The 16296-nt window shown below is 36.9% G+C and overlaps 1 protein-coding gene across 4 annotated transcripts in view; it reads right to left on the bottom strand.

The window, feature by feature from the left end:
• MIPOL1 (mirror-image polydactyly 1) overlaps positions 1–16296 on the bottom strand; it is a 357237-nt gene that overhangs the window by 74899 nt on the left and 266042 nt on the right. For all 4 annotated transcript variants that reach the window (XM_080641822.1, XM_080641823.1, XM_080641824.1 and 1 more), the window contains one exon: positions 3411–3641. In XM_080641822.1, the coding sequence (XP_080497948.1) occupies positions 3411–3641 (231 nt within the window). The remainder of the gene's footprint in view (positions 1–3410; positions 3642–16296) is intronic.

Here is a 16296-nt window from a genome sequence, read left to right as displayed (position 1 = left end):
ACTCGCATCTGCTGCCAACTCTGTCTCCGCTCGCACCTGCTGCTGGTGCTGGAGCTGTTGCTCACACCCACTGCCAGCGCCAGCCCCACTCGCACCCACTGCTGGTGCCTAGCACCGGTCCCGATCACTTGCTGCTATCAGCAGGTGCAAGCAGCAGCTACTGGCCTAATCGCCCCTGAGGGCTTCTCCACCTCCCCCTGATCCTGAGGGGCGATTGGGGCAGCAGACACTGCTCTCACCCGCTGATGGCCCCAATCACTCTGTACCATCAGCGGATGTGAGCAGGGCCGGCGCCATCAGCGTGTGGGAGTGGTGGAGGCGGGAGCAGGGCTGCCAGCAGATAGGAGACCAGGGGCTACGGCGGGTGGGGCCGAGCGGGGGCGTGGAGGATGGGCTAAGACCTGCCCCTCTGCCCACGGCTGCCTCATGGCCCACAATTCCTTTCAAGGTGCATGAATTCATGCACTGGGCCCCTACTGTTTATAATAAAATAACTGGTACTGAACTAGGCATTTTACATGCTATCCAGTTATTCCTCACATTAATCCTGCCTGTGAGGCCAGTATTACTGTCTGAATCTTTTAACTGAGGAACTTTTGCTTCAAGGGTTAAGTAACTTGCCCCCAATCTCCCAGGAAATAAGTAGAAAAAACAGGAATTCAAATGCAGGTCTGTCTGACTAGACTGCAAAGCCTGTCGCTATCCTCTATGTTGCACCGAATCTCACAGGATGAATGCATTTCTCAGGGGGGGAAAGAGCAAAAGGCTCCAAGCAGAGGGACCAACATATACAAAGGCATTCAGTCTTGAGAAGGCAGAGCCCTTCTGCAGAAGGAGAGAGTTCATTGCGGAGTAAAATGGGAAGAGAAGGAGGGTCTATGTAACAAGCCTTGTTCTAAAAGCATTATAGGCATGATCTTATCTAATTTTTTATCATTTTATAATTATCATTATATTTCCTTTTTATTGAATTTATTGCAGTGACACTGGTTAACAAAATTTTACAGGTTTCAGATGCACAATTCCACACACATCATCTGTAGACGGTATAGTGTGTTCACCACCCAAAGTCAAATCTCCACTTATCACCATTTATTATGAAGTAGGACTATCAATGCCCACATCAGAATAGTGTTTTAAAATAAAATGTAAAAGTTCACATACCTATGCAGTCTGAATCGGAGCCTGAGGTTTTAAACCACTATGTGATATTACTGAAGATATAGGACCATCTTTTCTTATTTTTTACCATGATCACATATTAGTTTTATAATAAAAATATTATTAGAAGTGGCCCATTGCATTTAACAGTTAGGAAATTACTGGTAATCTTAAGAACAACAATTCCAGTAGAGGAACTAGCCATCGAGCATTGAGTAGCAGAGGAGTAAATGGGAATTGAAAAATTCAAGGTAGTGAATATAGATCAGTTATTCAAGAAATTTGGTTTTGAAGGGAGAAGGTGGAAACATGAACATCTTAGCTTACATTGTAATTATTGCCTGGAATACTGGCATGTTTACAAAGGACCTTCATAAATAATTTCTAATAATATAAATTTAAGATTGGATAGAGAATACTAATACCATCTAACAAACTCATATAAATTCGTTTCCTGGAAGGTTATCCTCTTAAATCCAATAGAATAGACTGATGTGCACATTAACTGCAGGGAAGATACACTACCCAATTGAGGGTAATTAAAAGTGAAATAAAATGGATTGAATACGAAAAGGAAAACCTGACAAAATTTCATCTAGGTCTTATTGCTGGAAATCAAAATAAAAGATTAAACATTTAAATTAGAATTTACATTTAATTCTTATAAATGACATAACTGTTGCACTTAAACTCTGTTAATGAATTGACACCATTCCACTAACATTTTTAAATCTATTGTAGTTAAATGTGAGGAATAAGGGCAATACATTTTCAAAAGATTAAACTTATTCAATTTAAAGCATTATCTGAGATGATGTTATTTCTACTTCTTGTTGTACAAAGTTATTTCTTTAAAAAATTACAATAGTTGATGAGATTTAAAAACTAAAAGGTTGGTATGATAACATTTCCAAAGATTTTTTTTTTTTTTTTTTAGAAATCTAATTGTTTTCTGGGAAACATCTGTAGGGAATTTTAGCTATCTATAGAAATTAAAAGATTACATATAAAGAATTACATAAAAATGTAAAAATAATTACACTTGAAATTTGTAATTATTTGTAGACTTTTAAACAAACAGAGCTAAATCAGGTCCTGTCAAAAGTTACTGATTTATATTTTCAATGAAGTAAGATCTACCTATATATCTTGGTATTCTTAGAATGTTATTGTACATTGTGAATAACTGGTACAGTTTCTGACTGAATATAAACCTAATCTTTAAATCTATAAAAAACAGAATACCATAAATCACAAGTTTAAGGCACACTGATAGCACAGATTAAAATGCATAATTCGTAATCTGTTTTAAAATGGTTTTGACTACAGATTTACCTGACCTTGGGCTATAAAACATAATTTCAGGAGTGTTGGGGAAATGGTGGAGATGACTTGTTTTTAATTAAAAAGTGTTGAGAAATAAGAAACTTTGAAATTAGCATTAATTCTTCATACTGTGAAACTAAAAAAAAATAAAGTTGTTAAGGAAGAATGCATGCATTAGAAATTAAAGGTGATTAGGTATGTGAATAATGTAATGCTGTTAACAATCCATAAAGAAGGGCTCAGTTAAAATGACAAGTTCCATTACATTAAAGCTCCCTTAGGAAACTCTGCTACAATGTTCAAGTCCCATAGGTTGACAAGTGACTTCCTTGTCTGGTAAATTATTTACTAACATTTTTCTGGCTATCAAAGGACTGACTTATTATGCAGCTTTATTTAAATTTTAATAAAAAATGCAAAGATCATTGAAAATAAACAAATACAATTATGCACTGTGAAAAGCTGTACTGAATACTTCAGAAGAACAATATTGAAAATTAATTACACTGTACCCTATTCTATGTGACTAGAGGTCTCAGATTACTAGGTCACAGATGATCTGGATTCAAGCAGGATTATCTTGAAGCTAAATGAGTCAAGTTGGAAATTTGACTGCCTCTTCCCCTTGCTAATAACTTTACCTATTACCTATGAAATGATTTTAATAGTATAGCCTCCATGAACTGCTGAAGATTAGATACCAAATAAAAATGGTTTGCCCTAAAGAGTAACCATGGTTCCCAAGTAAATGGTTTTTGATCCCAAATATGGATATGAGAGTCAAAAGGAGTTGATTTGGCTCAATAAACTTTTGTCTTAGTATTAGTAGGATGAGTAATAAATAATATATTATTTAGTTGCTAAAAAAGAGTGTTTTTGTTTTGTTTCATGCTTTTGAAATAGTGCAAGATCATTTTACTCACTTCTGCACCTTGTCATGGGCTGCCTGGGAGGCCTCCACGGTGAGCCGAAGCTCTGATTCCAGGTTCACGCGGTCTGCCAGGGCTTGCTGCAGTTGGGCAGCCAGTTCCTCATTTTGTTGCTGAGTGATGGAAACAATGTTCTCTCTATTCTTTAAAGCTTCTTCATAGGTAGTAAGGGTATGGTTAAACTGATCCTTCAGATTTTCTTCTTGGGATAAAGATTTGTGTAAACTGAGAAAATACAAAAATAAGTAATTTAAACATAAATATGTAGGCTGACTGACCAAAAACCATCTAAAAAAAAATCCCTAGTTAGAAATATACATTTCTAAAAATCAATAAAGACATACTTAGATGAGTAAGTGAAAATAATTTTTATATCAGGATATTATACATGATAATTATTCCATTTCTCTGCATCTAGACTGAAAGCTACCCAAATAATTAGCTATGCTACCAAGGCATACAAAAAGATGCTGCAAGATGTTAATTGAATTATATCCCTGTAAATATTACATTCAATTTTCTTTAAAAGGAAAAGCAGGAAATTAAAAAAAAATAAAGAATCTGTAGGTTAATAAAATAGTATAATAATCTGACTGCAAATAAGTGAGAAGTAAGAGTGGGCATCATCAGTTTAGTAGATCCAGGGTCTATTGGGCTGAGCATTTACTGAGAATGAATGAGGTTTATACAAATACCAACCAGCCTCAGACAAAGAATTTTTTACTTGTCATAGTTGAGATATGAATGAAGTTAAAATCATTAGACTGCACAGAAATAATATGTATTCCAATACATTTTCTTTTCATTAATGAATCTTATGCCAAGTATATCCATTCATTAAGTTACAGAGAAATAGCATATAAATTAAGACTGAATGCAGAAGAAAATGCAGACAAAAATAGAATCCTAAAATGCTAAAGGTCAAATTTTTGATATGTCATTACACCTACCACCTGAGGTTATTTTAAAATGGCACCAAGCACCTTACTCAATTAAATAAGGACATTTTGAAAATATAAATATTTAATAAGGAAAATTTAAAATCCACACAGGAGATGTTCTTTTTTTATGAAATAAAATCATTTCATTATATGCATATAAAAGAAATGTCAATGGGAGACTTAAAGTAAAACAACCTAACTATATATTACAGATTGATAATGTGAAAGAAAGTAATATAATTCTTGCAGCTGCAAAAATCTAGTCAGGGAACTTTCGGCACACTGGCCAAATACCTCATATGATACTTTGTTGAAAACTGTTCAAACTAAAGTAATTATAAACTTCTTCTTTTCATTTAACCTATAAGCCTTTCCAGCGTGCTCACTTTGGAGAAGGTGTCAGAAGGATTTGAAACAGGGACAGATAGCATCTAAAAGAAATCATTTCAGGATTCAAATTAGTTCTTAGGAGGAAAGATTGCTGCTAAACTGTGGTCAACTGATTGCTACATATAAAATAAGAACGGTGAGTGTAAAAAACGATCTTTATATATTTCAGCTTATTTCTCTCTTATTTTATTTCTTCTCAGTTCTATCATCCCACATGTCTAAAGACACCAGTCTCCTGTCCATTTCCCTATTCTATGCCCTTTCACACTTTCTGCATCCTTCCTATTCCAGCTTCAATTTCCGTCAGCCCACCGTCTTTGTCAATTAGAAAGACCCAAGATAGAAACTAAAAACAAACAAAACAAAAATCTTTAAAAAGACAAGTCTGTTGACTTTTTTTTTAACGTTTAAAACATTATCACTTATATTTTAATTGTTAATTACATTTTAAATTACATAAAGTGTACAAATTTAAAGTATTCAGCTTGACAAAATGTAAAGAACAAAACACAGAACAAAACACAAGAAGGTTGGCTCCCAGTGTTCCCTCTCAGCAGATTACCCTCCCCCAATGTAATCACCAGTCCAGCCTCTATTAAGATTACTATTGCCTGTTTCTGAACTTTTTGTCTGTCTTTTTTTTTTTTTTTGCTTAACACAGGTTTTATGAGATTCCTCCTCAGTTGAATGTAGTTTATTTTTTACTGCTATGAATTATTCTGTTCTGTAAATATTCAACAATTTACTTAATGATTTCACTATTGTTGCTACTAATATTCATGTACATGTCTTTAGATGGACCTAAGTACTCATTTCCCGTCACCCCCAACCCCAGCTTTATTGAGATATAACTGATATCAGTACTCATTTCTGGAAAAGAATGTATCCATAGCGTGTTTAGGTACGTTTATATTTAGTAGATGCTACATACAGTTTCCCAAAGTGGTTGTAGCAATTTACACTCTTCTCAGCGAAGTCGTTCTGGTTGTTCAAACATGCTCCCTTAGTGTGGGATGGCAGTCCTTTTAACTTCAGCCATTCTAACAGGGCTGCGATGATATTTCACTCTCTTAATGTTGTCTTTTGATGAATGTAAATTCTTAACTTACTGAAGTCCAATTTATAATTGTTTCTTTACTGGAAGTGCTTCTTGTGTCCTATTTAAAAAATCTTAGCCTACTCCATTCCTTTATATTTTAATATTACATATATGATCTCACTTAGAGCTCACAGTGGGCTGTCTTAGGGAATTCTGCATTTGTGCATGGTATCTAAATCATTATTCAATATACTCTAACCAATTAAATATTAAGAATCCATAATTCAGTTTTCAAAATCTCATCATTAGGATCATGGTGACCCAACTTAATTCCCTAATTATTCATCCCCTCCTACTCTTCTATCATTTAATCTTTTTTGTTTTTTTTGCAAATTTATACCTGATTTTGCTCTCAGATGAACCTGTGACTTTAATGCTCAAAAAGCTACTCATCATTCAAAATTCCTTGGAAATCTTTAAATTCCCATCCAGACTTTCACAAATAGAAGCAGTTGCTGGAGTAAGCTTTTAAAAGATAAATTAGATACTTCCACTTAAAATTCTTCAATAGCATCGTATTGCACTCAGGATAAATCTCTATAAATGAAAACAATTAGTATTTTAACTCGCTAAACCTCATAACCTATAAGAAATCCTGTCCAAATTATTTTTTTTTACTGATGACAAGTTGAAACAGAGGCAAGTAATTTAATTAACCTCACACGCCTAGCAGAGCCAGAATCTGAACCCACAGCCTTTATCCCTGGGCCGGACCACTCCTCGCTACTTGCCATGAGCTACGGGCCCTGTAGCACCTGTACCTCCTCACCTTTTGTCGACATTAGCTTCTGAAGTACACCATGCTTTTTCCTCTTGAGGCATCTGTACAGAGTGCCTTTCCTTCCTCTACCTGACAAACCAGGTCTCAGCACAAATCCTGCTTTCTCAGCTAAACCTTTTCTATGACTCTTCCATCTAAACTCCTATGTTCTTTCTTTGTTATGATCTCATTAACCCTAACCTTTTCCTTCTTAGAACTTACAACAATTTGTAGTTTTTCCAGTTTCAGCTTGTGATTTATTTCCCAATTCTAACATAGTAATGTTCCATTTACACAGAGCAATTTTATTTTATGGAAAAAACTTGTTCCTTAAGAACTTCAAAAAATCAAAATGTTTATAATTTTCTTGTAGGAACAAGGTGAAGTACAGGAGCTACATTCCCAGCATATATAAATCTACTAGTGACCTGGTGCACAGATTTGTGCACATTGAAAGGAAATTAATTAGAAGATGGCCAGTGGGGCGGGACTGGGCAAGACGGTCCGGACATGCCCTGAAGCCAACCTCCCGTGGCCCCTCCTCAGTGGGCCACACCTGGGGTGGCACCATGGCTCAAAGGGCATCTGCAGAATGAGTGGGGTCCCTCCGGCAAGTGGGGTCCTTCAGTCTGGCCTGTGGGGATTGGGCCCAAACTGGCTCTCAGACATTAATGGAGGGGTCCCGGAGTGCTAGAAGGCACTCTGCAAAGTTGCTGTCATACAGGGTGTGGCATGCAAACACAAGTGGGCAGTAAACCAGATTTGGGGTGACAGTGCCCCAGCAACAACATAACCCACAGCCAAAGGTGGAATCGCACGGCCCGCAAAGAATCGAGCTCCCTCCTTTCTGGTTTTGGGGTGTGTCACCCGAGAAATGTCACTGCCAAGTCACTGCAGCTCGGCAGCTTCTGCATTGAGTGTCTGCTCCCTGGTGGTCAGTGCGCGTCATAGCTACCAGTCAAACTTCTTGTTAAAGTTGTTGATCATCAGATGCATTTTCAGCATGAGAACAGCATTTAATTTATTGGCACTTAGATGACATTGTATGGGGAATATTTTAAGTTATAGTATACTAGAGGCCCAATGCATGAAGATTCGTGCAAGAATGGGCCTTCCTTCCCTGGCTGACGGCACTGCCTTTGCTCCAGCTGGAGCTGCCTTTCCACCTTCCCACGCTGCCCAGAGGCCCAGAGCAGCTGGGGCAGTGCGGAACCCCTGCATCGTCTCCATGGCGACGACACAATCATCCTGCCCCCAGCCGCTCGGAGCCTGTGTATGCAAATTAACCATCTTTGTTGGGTTAATTTGCATACTCACTCCTGATTGGCTGGTGGGCATCGTGAAGGTACGGTCAATTTGCATCTTTCTCTTTTATTAGTGTAGGTGATATATGATATATAGTAATGATAAAACAACAACAGAATAGCCAGTAAATCTCTCAGAATTTTCAAAGCATGTAACCAACAGCATGGATCACAAAAATTGCCATAGTGTGGTAACTACCTGATTATCATGAAAGTAATGAGATAATATCATAAAGTTTCACTTCACTCTTCTAGTTTTAAAATTATGTGATTCTGAATAAATTTAATTTTTTGACTTTAGAAAATAAGACTTTAAAACTGTTTTTACTTAGTACTTTCATGTTATCATAATTCCAATCCACAGCAAATGAGACAGCACACCATCTCCTGTTCTGCCCGACGCATTAGATCCAATCATTTCAGTGCCTCTGGATCTTTTCCCTCATGTCTGTCGTCCTAACTATTTCCCTGGTCCCTGACTCCTTAAAACATCTTGGAATTTTTGGGCTTATGACCCACTTTCATATTTGCTTGCAGATATTTATTTATGTTCTCCTCAGCTTGTCTGTTAACCGGCTGTGGAACACCCTCTCTCAGCTGTAATGTGACTCATCAATTCAGCTTATTTTTGTAACTAGTACTTTTCCATTTATATCAAGTTTTGACGTTACCTTTCCTGGCTTCCTTTCTTATCTCCATCAGGTATTACTCAAGTCCTTACTCACCATCCCACAATGAGCACCTATTCTTCTGCCTATGCTTCATTTATTTACAGTAATTGCACAATCAAAAATGTGCCCATATATACTGCTTTTAAAAATGGAATCGATATTTTTGGATTAAAAATTTAGAGGTAAGATACCACAGTATGGACCAGCAATTTTCAACCTTTTTTAACTCAGTGCACACATAAATTACTAAAATTCTGTGGCACACCAAAAATACATATTTTGCCTGACAAAAGTAAAAGGTGTAGTTTTGATTCATTCACACCAGATGGCTATTGTTGTGTTGGCTGCTGCCATTTTAAATTTTTTATTTGGCAATCTAAGTGGCACGCTGGTTGAAAATTGCCAGTATAGATCCATAGTTCTTAACTAGGAGTACTTTGTCCCTTGGGGGATATTTTAAAACATCTGGAGACATTTTGGTTGTCACAAATGATGGTGGGGATGCTGCTAGCATTTCGTGGGAGAGGCCAGAGATACTGTTAAACATCCTGAAAGTGGAGGATGTACCCCACAGCAAAGAACTGTCCACTCTAATGTGTCAACAATGCCAAACGTGGTGTAGATGGAAAGATTCTGGGTTGGACTTTGAAGAAGTAGATTCAGATTTTAGTTCTGCCATCACTCTGCATGAACTTGAGAAAAATATCCATTTGAAGACTAATCTCAAATCTAAAACGATGAGAAAAATCCCATGGAGGTAATATGAGAACAAAATTAGGTGATCTATCCATGTGAAAGTATCTAGTGCAATACCTGCCAAAGAACAGGCATTCATACATGTATGATTTTAAAAAGAAATAATTAACTTTTTATAAAATCTTATACAATACTCAGACATGTTATAAATACTTTGATGAAAAACTGTTGCCTGTTTCTACAGGTTTTTATGAATTGGGAGAGGTAAACAAGTTTTTCTAACCTTTATCACTTAACTGATAGCATTCTTAAATCCTTCTGAAGGGAAAAAAAAGAGGCAGGTTTGGCTTGTTTTTACTGAATTAAAATAAATAAAGATAAAGCAAGTATGAAAGGCAAAAGTATGTGCTACCTTGTCCTAAGTGTACATTTTCTGAGAGGACAGTGTCTGTTTTTATTTCCTCGTTTACCGTATCAATTAGTTTGATCTGAGTTTTTGACCTATGTGATTTACCTTCTCTTTGAAGAACTTCTTTTAACATTTCTTGCAAGGAAGGTATACTGACGTCAAATTCCCTCAGTTTTTGTTTGTTAGAGCTAGTCTTTATTTCTCCTTCACTTTTGTAGGATAAATTCATTGGATATAAAATTCTAGTGTTATGTCCCAAGTGTTAGCCTGACACTCAAGGTGCTCCAAAATTCTGGTCTCCTTTTCTTTTTAGACTTCTTCCTTCCTACCCTAGAAAAAATTTCATTCTAGCCAAATGGAAATATAAGCTGTTCTTTGAAGATGCCCTCACACTTTTCAGTTTGGATTACTGCTTGCACTGTTCCCTCCAGATGAATGCTCTTTCCCTGTCTCTCCTGTGTCACTACACAAGATCCATGTGAACTGCCACAACTATCACGAGGCACACTCCACAACCTGACCAAAGCTTCCACCTTGACACTCCTTCCTCTAAGCGCCCATACCATTTCCATATCCCTTAAATATATTCATTGCTTTATACTATCCTCTATAGCTACTGTATACTTGTTTTATCTTCCCTGCTAGAGTCTAATGCTGTTGAAGGAAGGGACCATGTTTTACTCTTCTTTGTTTTGTTCTAAGGCCTCCCACAGTGGCTTCTCTATAGGAAGCATATAAAAAGTATTTATTGAACAGTGTTGTTTAAATGCTCCATTTGAAAAAGTGGGCTCTAGTATTACAAAACAGTCACATCTATTTAATTTCTCTTCTCTTTCTCCATATCTTTTAAAAAATATTTTTATTGATTTCAGAGAGGGAGAGGGGGAGAGAGAGAGAGAGAGAGAGAGAGAGAGAGAGAAACATCAATGATGAGAGAGAATCATTGATCAACTGCCTCCTGCACACCCCCTATTGGGGATCAAACCCACAACCCGGGCATGTGCCCTGACCGGGAATTGAACCATGACCTCCTGGTTCATAGGTCGACACTCAACCACTGAGCCACACCGACTGGACATCTCCTTATCTTAATGTGAGCCCTACATGCTCCACTGCTTTCTCTCACCACATTCCATTCCTTTATATCTTTGTAAAATAAACTTTTGTAGTCCATTTATTTATGTATTTATTTTCCCTTGCACGAAGAGATATGTCAGAAAAAATATTGCTACGGAAAATGTCTATTTTACTTAATCCTGTTTTCTTCTATGATTTTTATAGTTTCAAGTTTTACATTTAAGTCTTTAATCCATTTTGAGTTTATTCTTGTGTATGGTGTTAGGAGGTAGTCTAGTTTCTTTTTCTTTTTGCATGTACCTATCCAATTTTCCCAATACTATTGATTGAATAGACAGTCTTTACCACATTGTAAGTTCTTGCCTCCTTCATCAGTCTGTTTTCTGTATTTATGAGTTTGTTCCTATTTTGTTTTTGTTCATTAGATTCTATATATATGTGATCAAATGGTATTTGTCAAATATTAATGGGCCATAAAAGCATGGGTTTATTTTGGGGCACTCTATTCTATTCCATTTATCTCTATGTTTACTTTTTATGACAGTATCATGCAGTTTTAATTACTATGACCTTATCATACAGTTTGATATCAGGTAGTGTGAAAACTCCAACTTAATAAAATCTTTTGCCAAGTTAGGCAACGCTCTAAGGGTCCAGTGATTTAATGTGGATGTGCTTGGGGGACCATATTTGTCTTACTACAATCTATAACATTGATAAACCTCTGGCCAGGCTAACCAAGAAAAAAAAGAGAGAAGACACTAATTACTAGAATCAGAAATGAGAGGTCATCACTACTGATGCCAGCGACATTAAAACGATAATAAAACCACTGTACGGGAGAACATAGTTGGCAATGATAAAGGGTTAATCTCCAAAATATATGAGGAACTAAAACAACTTAAAAGGAAGACAAACGACCCATTAAAAAAATGGGCAAAGGACCGAAACATGTCTCCAAAGAGAACATACAGATGGCCAATGAAAAAATGCTCAAAGTCACTAATCATCCGAGAGATGCAAATTAAAATGACAATGAGGTATCACCTCACACCTATCAGAATGGTTACCATCAACAAATCAACAAATGACAAGTGCTGGCAAAGATGTGGAGAAAAGGGAACCCTAGTATATTGCTGGTAGAAATGCAGACTGGTGCAGCCATTATGGAAAACAGTATGGAGTTGCCTCAAAAAATTAAATGTGGAACTGCTATTTGACTCAGTGATCCCACTTCTAGGAATATATCCTAAGAAACCTGAAACACCAATTAGAAAAAATGTATGCACCCCTATGTTCACAGCAATACAACTTACAATAGCGAATATCTAGAAATAGCCCAAGTGCCCATCAGTAGACGAGTGGATAAAAAAACTACGGTACATGTACTTCATGGAATATTATGCAGCAATCAAAAAGAAGGATCTCTTACCCTTTGAAACAGCATGGCGGGACTGGAGATTATGCTAAGCAAAATAAGCCAGGCAGAGAAAGACAAGTATCACATAATCTCACTTACATGTGGAATCTAATGAACAAAATAAACAGATGAACAAAAATAGATCCAGATACATAGAAGCATGGAATCTCAGAGGGAAGGTGGGGGAGAGGGTTGGATGGGAAAAGATCAACCAGAGAACTTATATGCATATATGCATAACCCATGGACACAGATAATAGGGTGGCAAAGGCCTGGGGCAGAGGCAGGGGCGGGCTAGAAGAGGTCAATGGAGGAAAAAGAGGACATGTGTAATACTTTCAACAATAAAGAATTTTAAAAAAGGATAATTAAAGAATTTTTTGAACAACTCTATGTCCACAAATTTAATAACTTAGATAAAATGGAGCAAATTCCTTGCATGATACAAGCTATTAAAATTTATACAAGGAGAAATAAATTATCCAAATAAATTTTTATCAATTAGAGAAATTGAATTTTAGATAATCAATTATATTCTAAAAAAGAAAGCACCAGTCCCAAATGGATTCATCAAACATTTAAGGAAGCAGTAATACCAATGCTGTACAATCTCTTACAGAAAGTAGAAACAGAGAAAACACTTCCTAAACTCAATCTATGAGATCAGCATTACCCTAACACCAAACCAGATAAAGACATTACAAGAAAGGAAAACTTACATAATAATACCTCTTGTGAATATAGATGCAAAAATCCTCAGTAAAATATTAGCAAATCAAAACAACAACATAGATAAAGGAGTTATGCACTATGACCAACTGGGATTTATTCCAGATATGCAAGGCTGTTTCAACATTCAAAATCAATTAAAGTAATCTACCACCAAACAGTATAAAGGAGAAAAATAATTTGATCATACCAAAAAATATAGAAAAAGCATTTGACAAAAATCCAACACCCATTCATGATTTTTAAAACTTTCAGCAAACTAGAAATAGAGAAGAGATTTCTCAAGTTGATATTAAACATTTACAAAAAAACCCCCCGAAGCTAACATAATACCTAATGGTGAGAAAATAAATATCTTTTCCAAAAGATCAGGATGTCTCCTCCCACCACTCCTTTTCAACACAGTACTGTAAATCCTAGCTAATGCAATAAGACAAGAGGAGGAAATAAAGGTATACAGATTAGAAAGGACGAAATAAAACTTTGTTCACAGATGACATGATTATCTATGTAGATAATCTCAAAGACTCAATAAAAACAAAACAAAACAACAAACAAAACAACAACAACAAAAACTCCTAAAACTAATAAGCGATGATAGCAAGGTTGCAGAATATAAGGTTAATATAAAATCAACTGCTTTCCCATGTAGCAGCAGTGAACAATTGCAATTTAAAATTAAAACACAAAACCATATACTATCACCCCCCAAAATGAAACATTTAGATCTAAATCTAACAAAATATGTAAAGAACATATATGATGAAAACTCTGATGAAACAAATCAAAGAAGGCCTAAATAAATGGAGAGATATTCCATGTGCATGGCTATTGTTAAGATGTTAATTCTCCCAAACTTGATCAATGGATTCAATGCAATTCCAACCAAAATCCCAGAAAATTATTTTTAGATATTGACAACTGATTTTAAAATTTATATGGAGAGGCAAAAGGTCCAGAATAGCCAACTCAATTGAAGGATAACAAAATCAGAGGACTGACACCACCCACCTTCAAGACTTATTATGAAGATATAGAAATCAAGATACATTACATTGGTGAAAAAAATAGACAGATAGATCAACTGAAGAGAACAGAAATCCCTCAAATATATCCATAATATGGTCAACTGGTCTTTGACAAAAGAGAAAAGTCAATTCAATGAACAAGGGCTAGCCTTTTTTAAACAAATTGTGCTGGAACAACTTGACACCCATATGAGAAAAAAAGAAAAGAAATCTAGACAGAGAACTTACACCTTTAACAAATGTAACTAAAAATGGATCATGGGCCTGAAGAGTAAAATGAAAAACTATATAACTTGTTGAAGATAACAGGAGAAAACTGAGGTGACCTTGGGTTTATAATGAGTTTTAGATATATAACAAAGCGTAATTGCTGGAGGCTAATTCTAACATGTCATAACTGAAAGAAGTTTCATAAAAATAAAGAAAAAAGCATTTCCCCAAACCTGAATTTACATAAATGATTGCTTGCTGCCAGACAGCTGAGGGCATTTTAATCTGCATGTTATTGCCTCCTGCTAGCCAAACACCTGAACAGCCAAAGGCAGCTCCCCCAAAACTGACAATGCATATTGTATACCAAACCTTAAACTTTGATATGTATATCTGCTTTGCTTTAGGGCAATTTGTGTTAATAAAGAGCGAGGGGTCCAGAGACTCAGAGAACTTGGTTACTGAAGCTAAGCCCTCCTCTGGCTTTCCATGGATTACAAGTTTATATTATATTTCTAGTCTCTTTATTGATTTACACGCAGCACCTTCTCCAGATTCCTGAACCCTTCTAGATGCTGGATATCACCCTGGCATTACATAATCTGTAAAATATATATATTAGATTTTAAAATGAAAAACATTTATTTTTCTACTGTAAGACACACTGTTAACAGAATGAAAAGACAACTTACAGCCTAAAAGAAAATCTTTGCAAAACACATCCTATCTAATAAAGAGGGAATATGCTAATTGACCCTCACACCATTGCAAAGATGGAGGCGCCCACAGCCAATAAGGAGGGACTATGCTAATTGACTGCACGCCCTCAAAGATGGCAGCACACACAGCCAATAAGGAGGAAATATGCTAATTGACTGCCACGCCCTCAAATATGGCGGTGCTCACAGCCACAAGATAGTGGTGCACAGTCCCCTCAGCCTCACTGCGCGCCTACCTCCGGAGTCCCCCAGTCCTCTCAGCCCCCCAGCCGCCCAGGGCCAGCCCGAGACGTAGGCAAGCCTCGGAATGTGGCTGCCCAGCCAATGCCCAAGGCGCAGGCAAGCCTCGGATGGCGACTGCCCAGCCGCCCAGGGCCACCCCAGGCTCAGGTAACCAGGGCTCGCTGAGGCTTGTGCTGCTGGCAGTGGCAGCAGCAGAGGTGTGATGGGGCGTCGCCTTCCCCTGATTGCCGAGTTGCCTCTTGCCCCTGAGGGCTCCCAGACTGTTAGAGGGGGCAGGCTGGGCTGAGGGACCCCCCTCCAGTGCATGAATTTTCATGCACCAGGCCTCTAGTATCTCATAAAGGAAAAGTATGCAAAATATACAAAGAACTTAAAACTTTAAAATAAGAAAACAAACTACTCAAAAAATGAACAAAGAAGAAATACAGATAACAAATAAACATATGAAAAGATACTTAACATCATATATCATCAAGGAATTAGGAATTATAACAATGAAATATCACTATACACCTATTAATTAGAATGACCAAATAAAAAAAGTAACAATACCAAAATCAGGTGAGGATGTGGAACAACAGAAACTCTCATTCATTTTATGAGACCATTACAAGTGCAAAGTGTCTGATACATGGCTTTGCTGAATAGCCAGTTGATTACTGACTTGTTGAATAAAGGGGTCAGTCAGTACATGCATAGTGGAAGCGTGTGCTTTGTTTTACTTGGAACTGGGTGGCTGCATTGATACCTCAAGACCTGTTTCCCTTCCTCACATGAATGACTACAGATGATAGGCACTTTTCTGGAGCTAGAGCTAGTGTGGTCACTAAACACACATTTCAGATTATAAATGCTATACAAAAACGGATGTGATATTTGAGTTGAGATTTAAAGATAAGAGTAGGAATAATTAGAGAAAGGGTAGAGGAAGATTTTAAGGCATAGGGAAGAGCATGTGCAAAGGCTTATAATAAGAGAAAGGATGGCCTGGGAGGTAAATGAAGCCCAGTTAGCTAGTGTTAGTGTTAAGAGACCAGTGAAAAAGTGGTGGTGGGGCTTAGGTCACATAGGGACTTTTTGGAACATAAGAAGTGTGTTGGTCTTTGTCTTAAGGCAAATGAGTAGCTACTGAAGGATTTTAAAGAGGATAACAAGATTTGTCTTCTAAAAAAACTGCTCTGGCT

The sequence above is a fragment of the Plecotus auritus genome, assembly GCF_963455305.1.
Source record: "Plecotus auritus genome assembly, chromosome: 1".
NCBI classification, from domain to species: domain Eukaryota; kingdom Metazoa; phylum Chordata; class Mammalia; order Chiroptera; family Vespertilionidae; genus Plecotus; species Plecotus auritus.
This window is presented reverse-complemented; position numbering and strand designations above follow the sequence as displayed.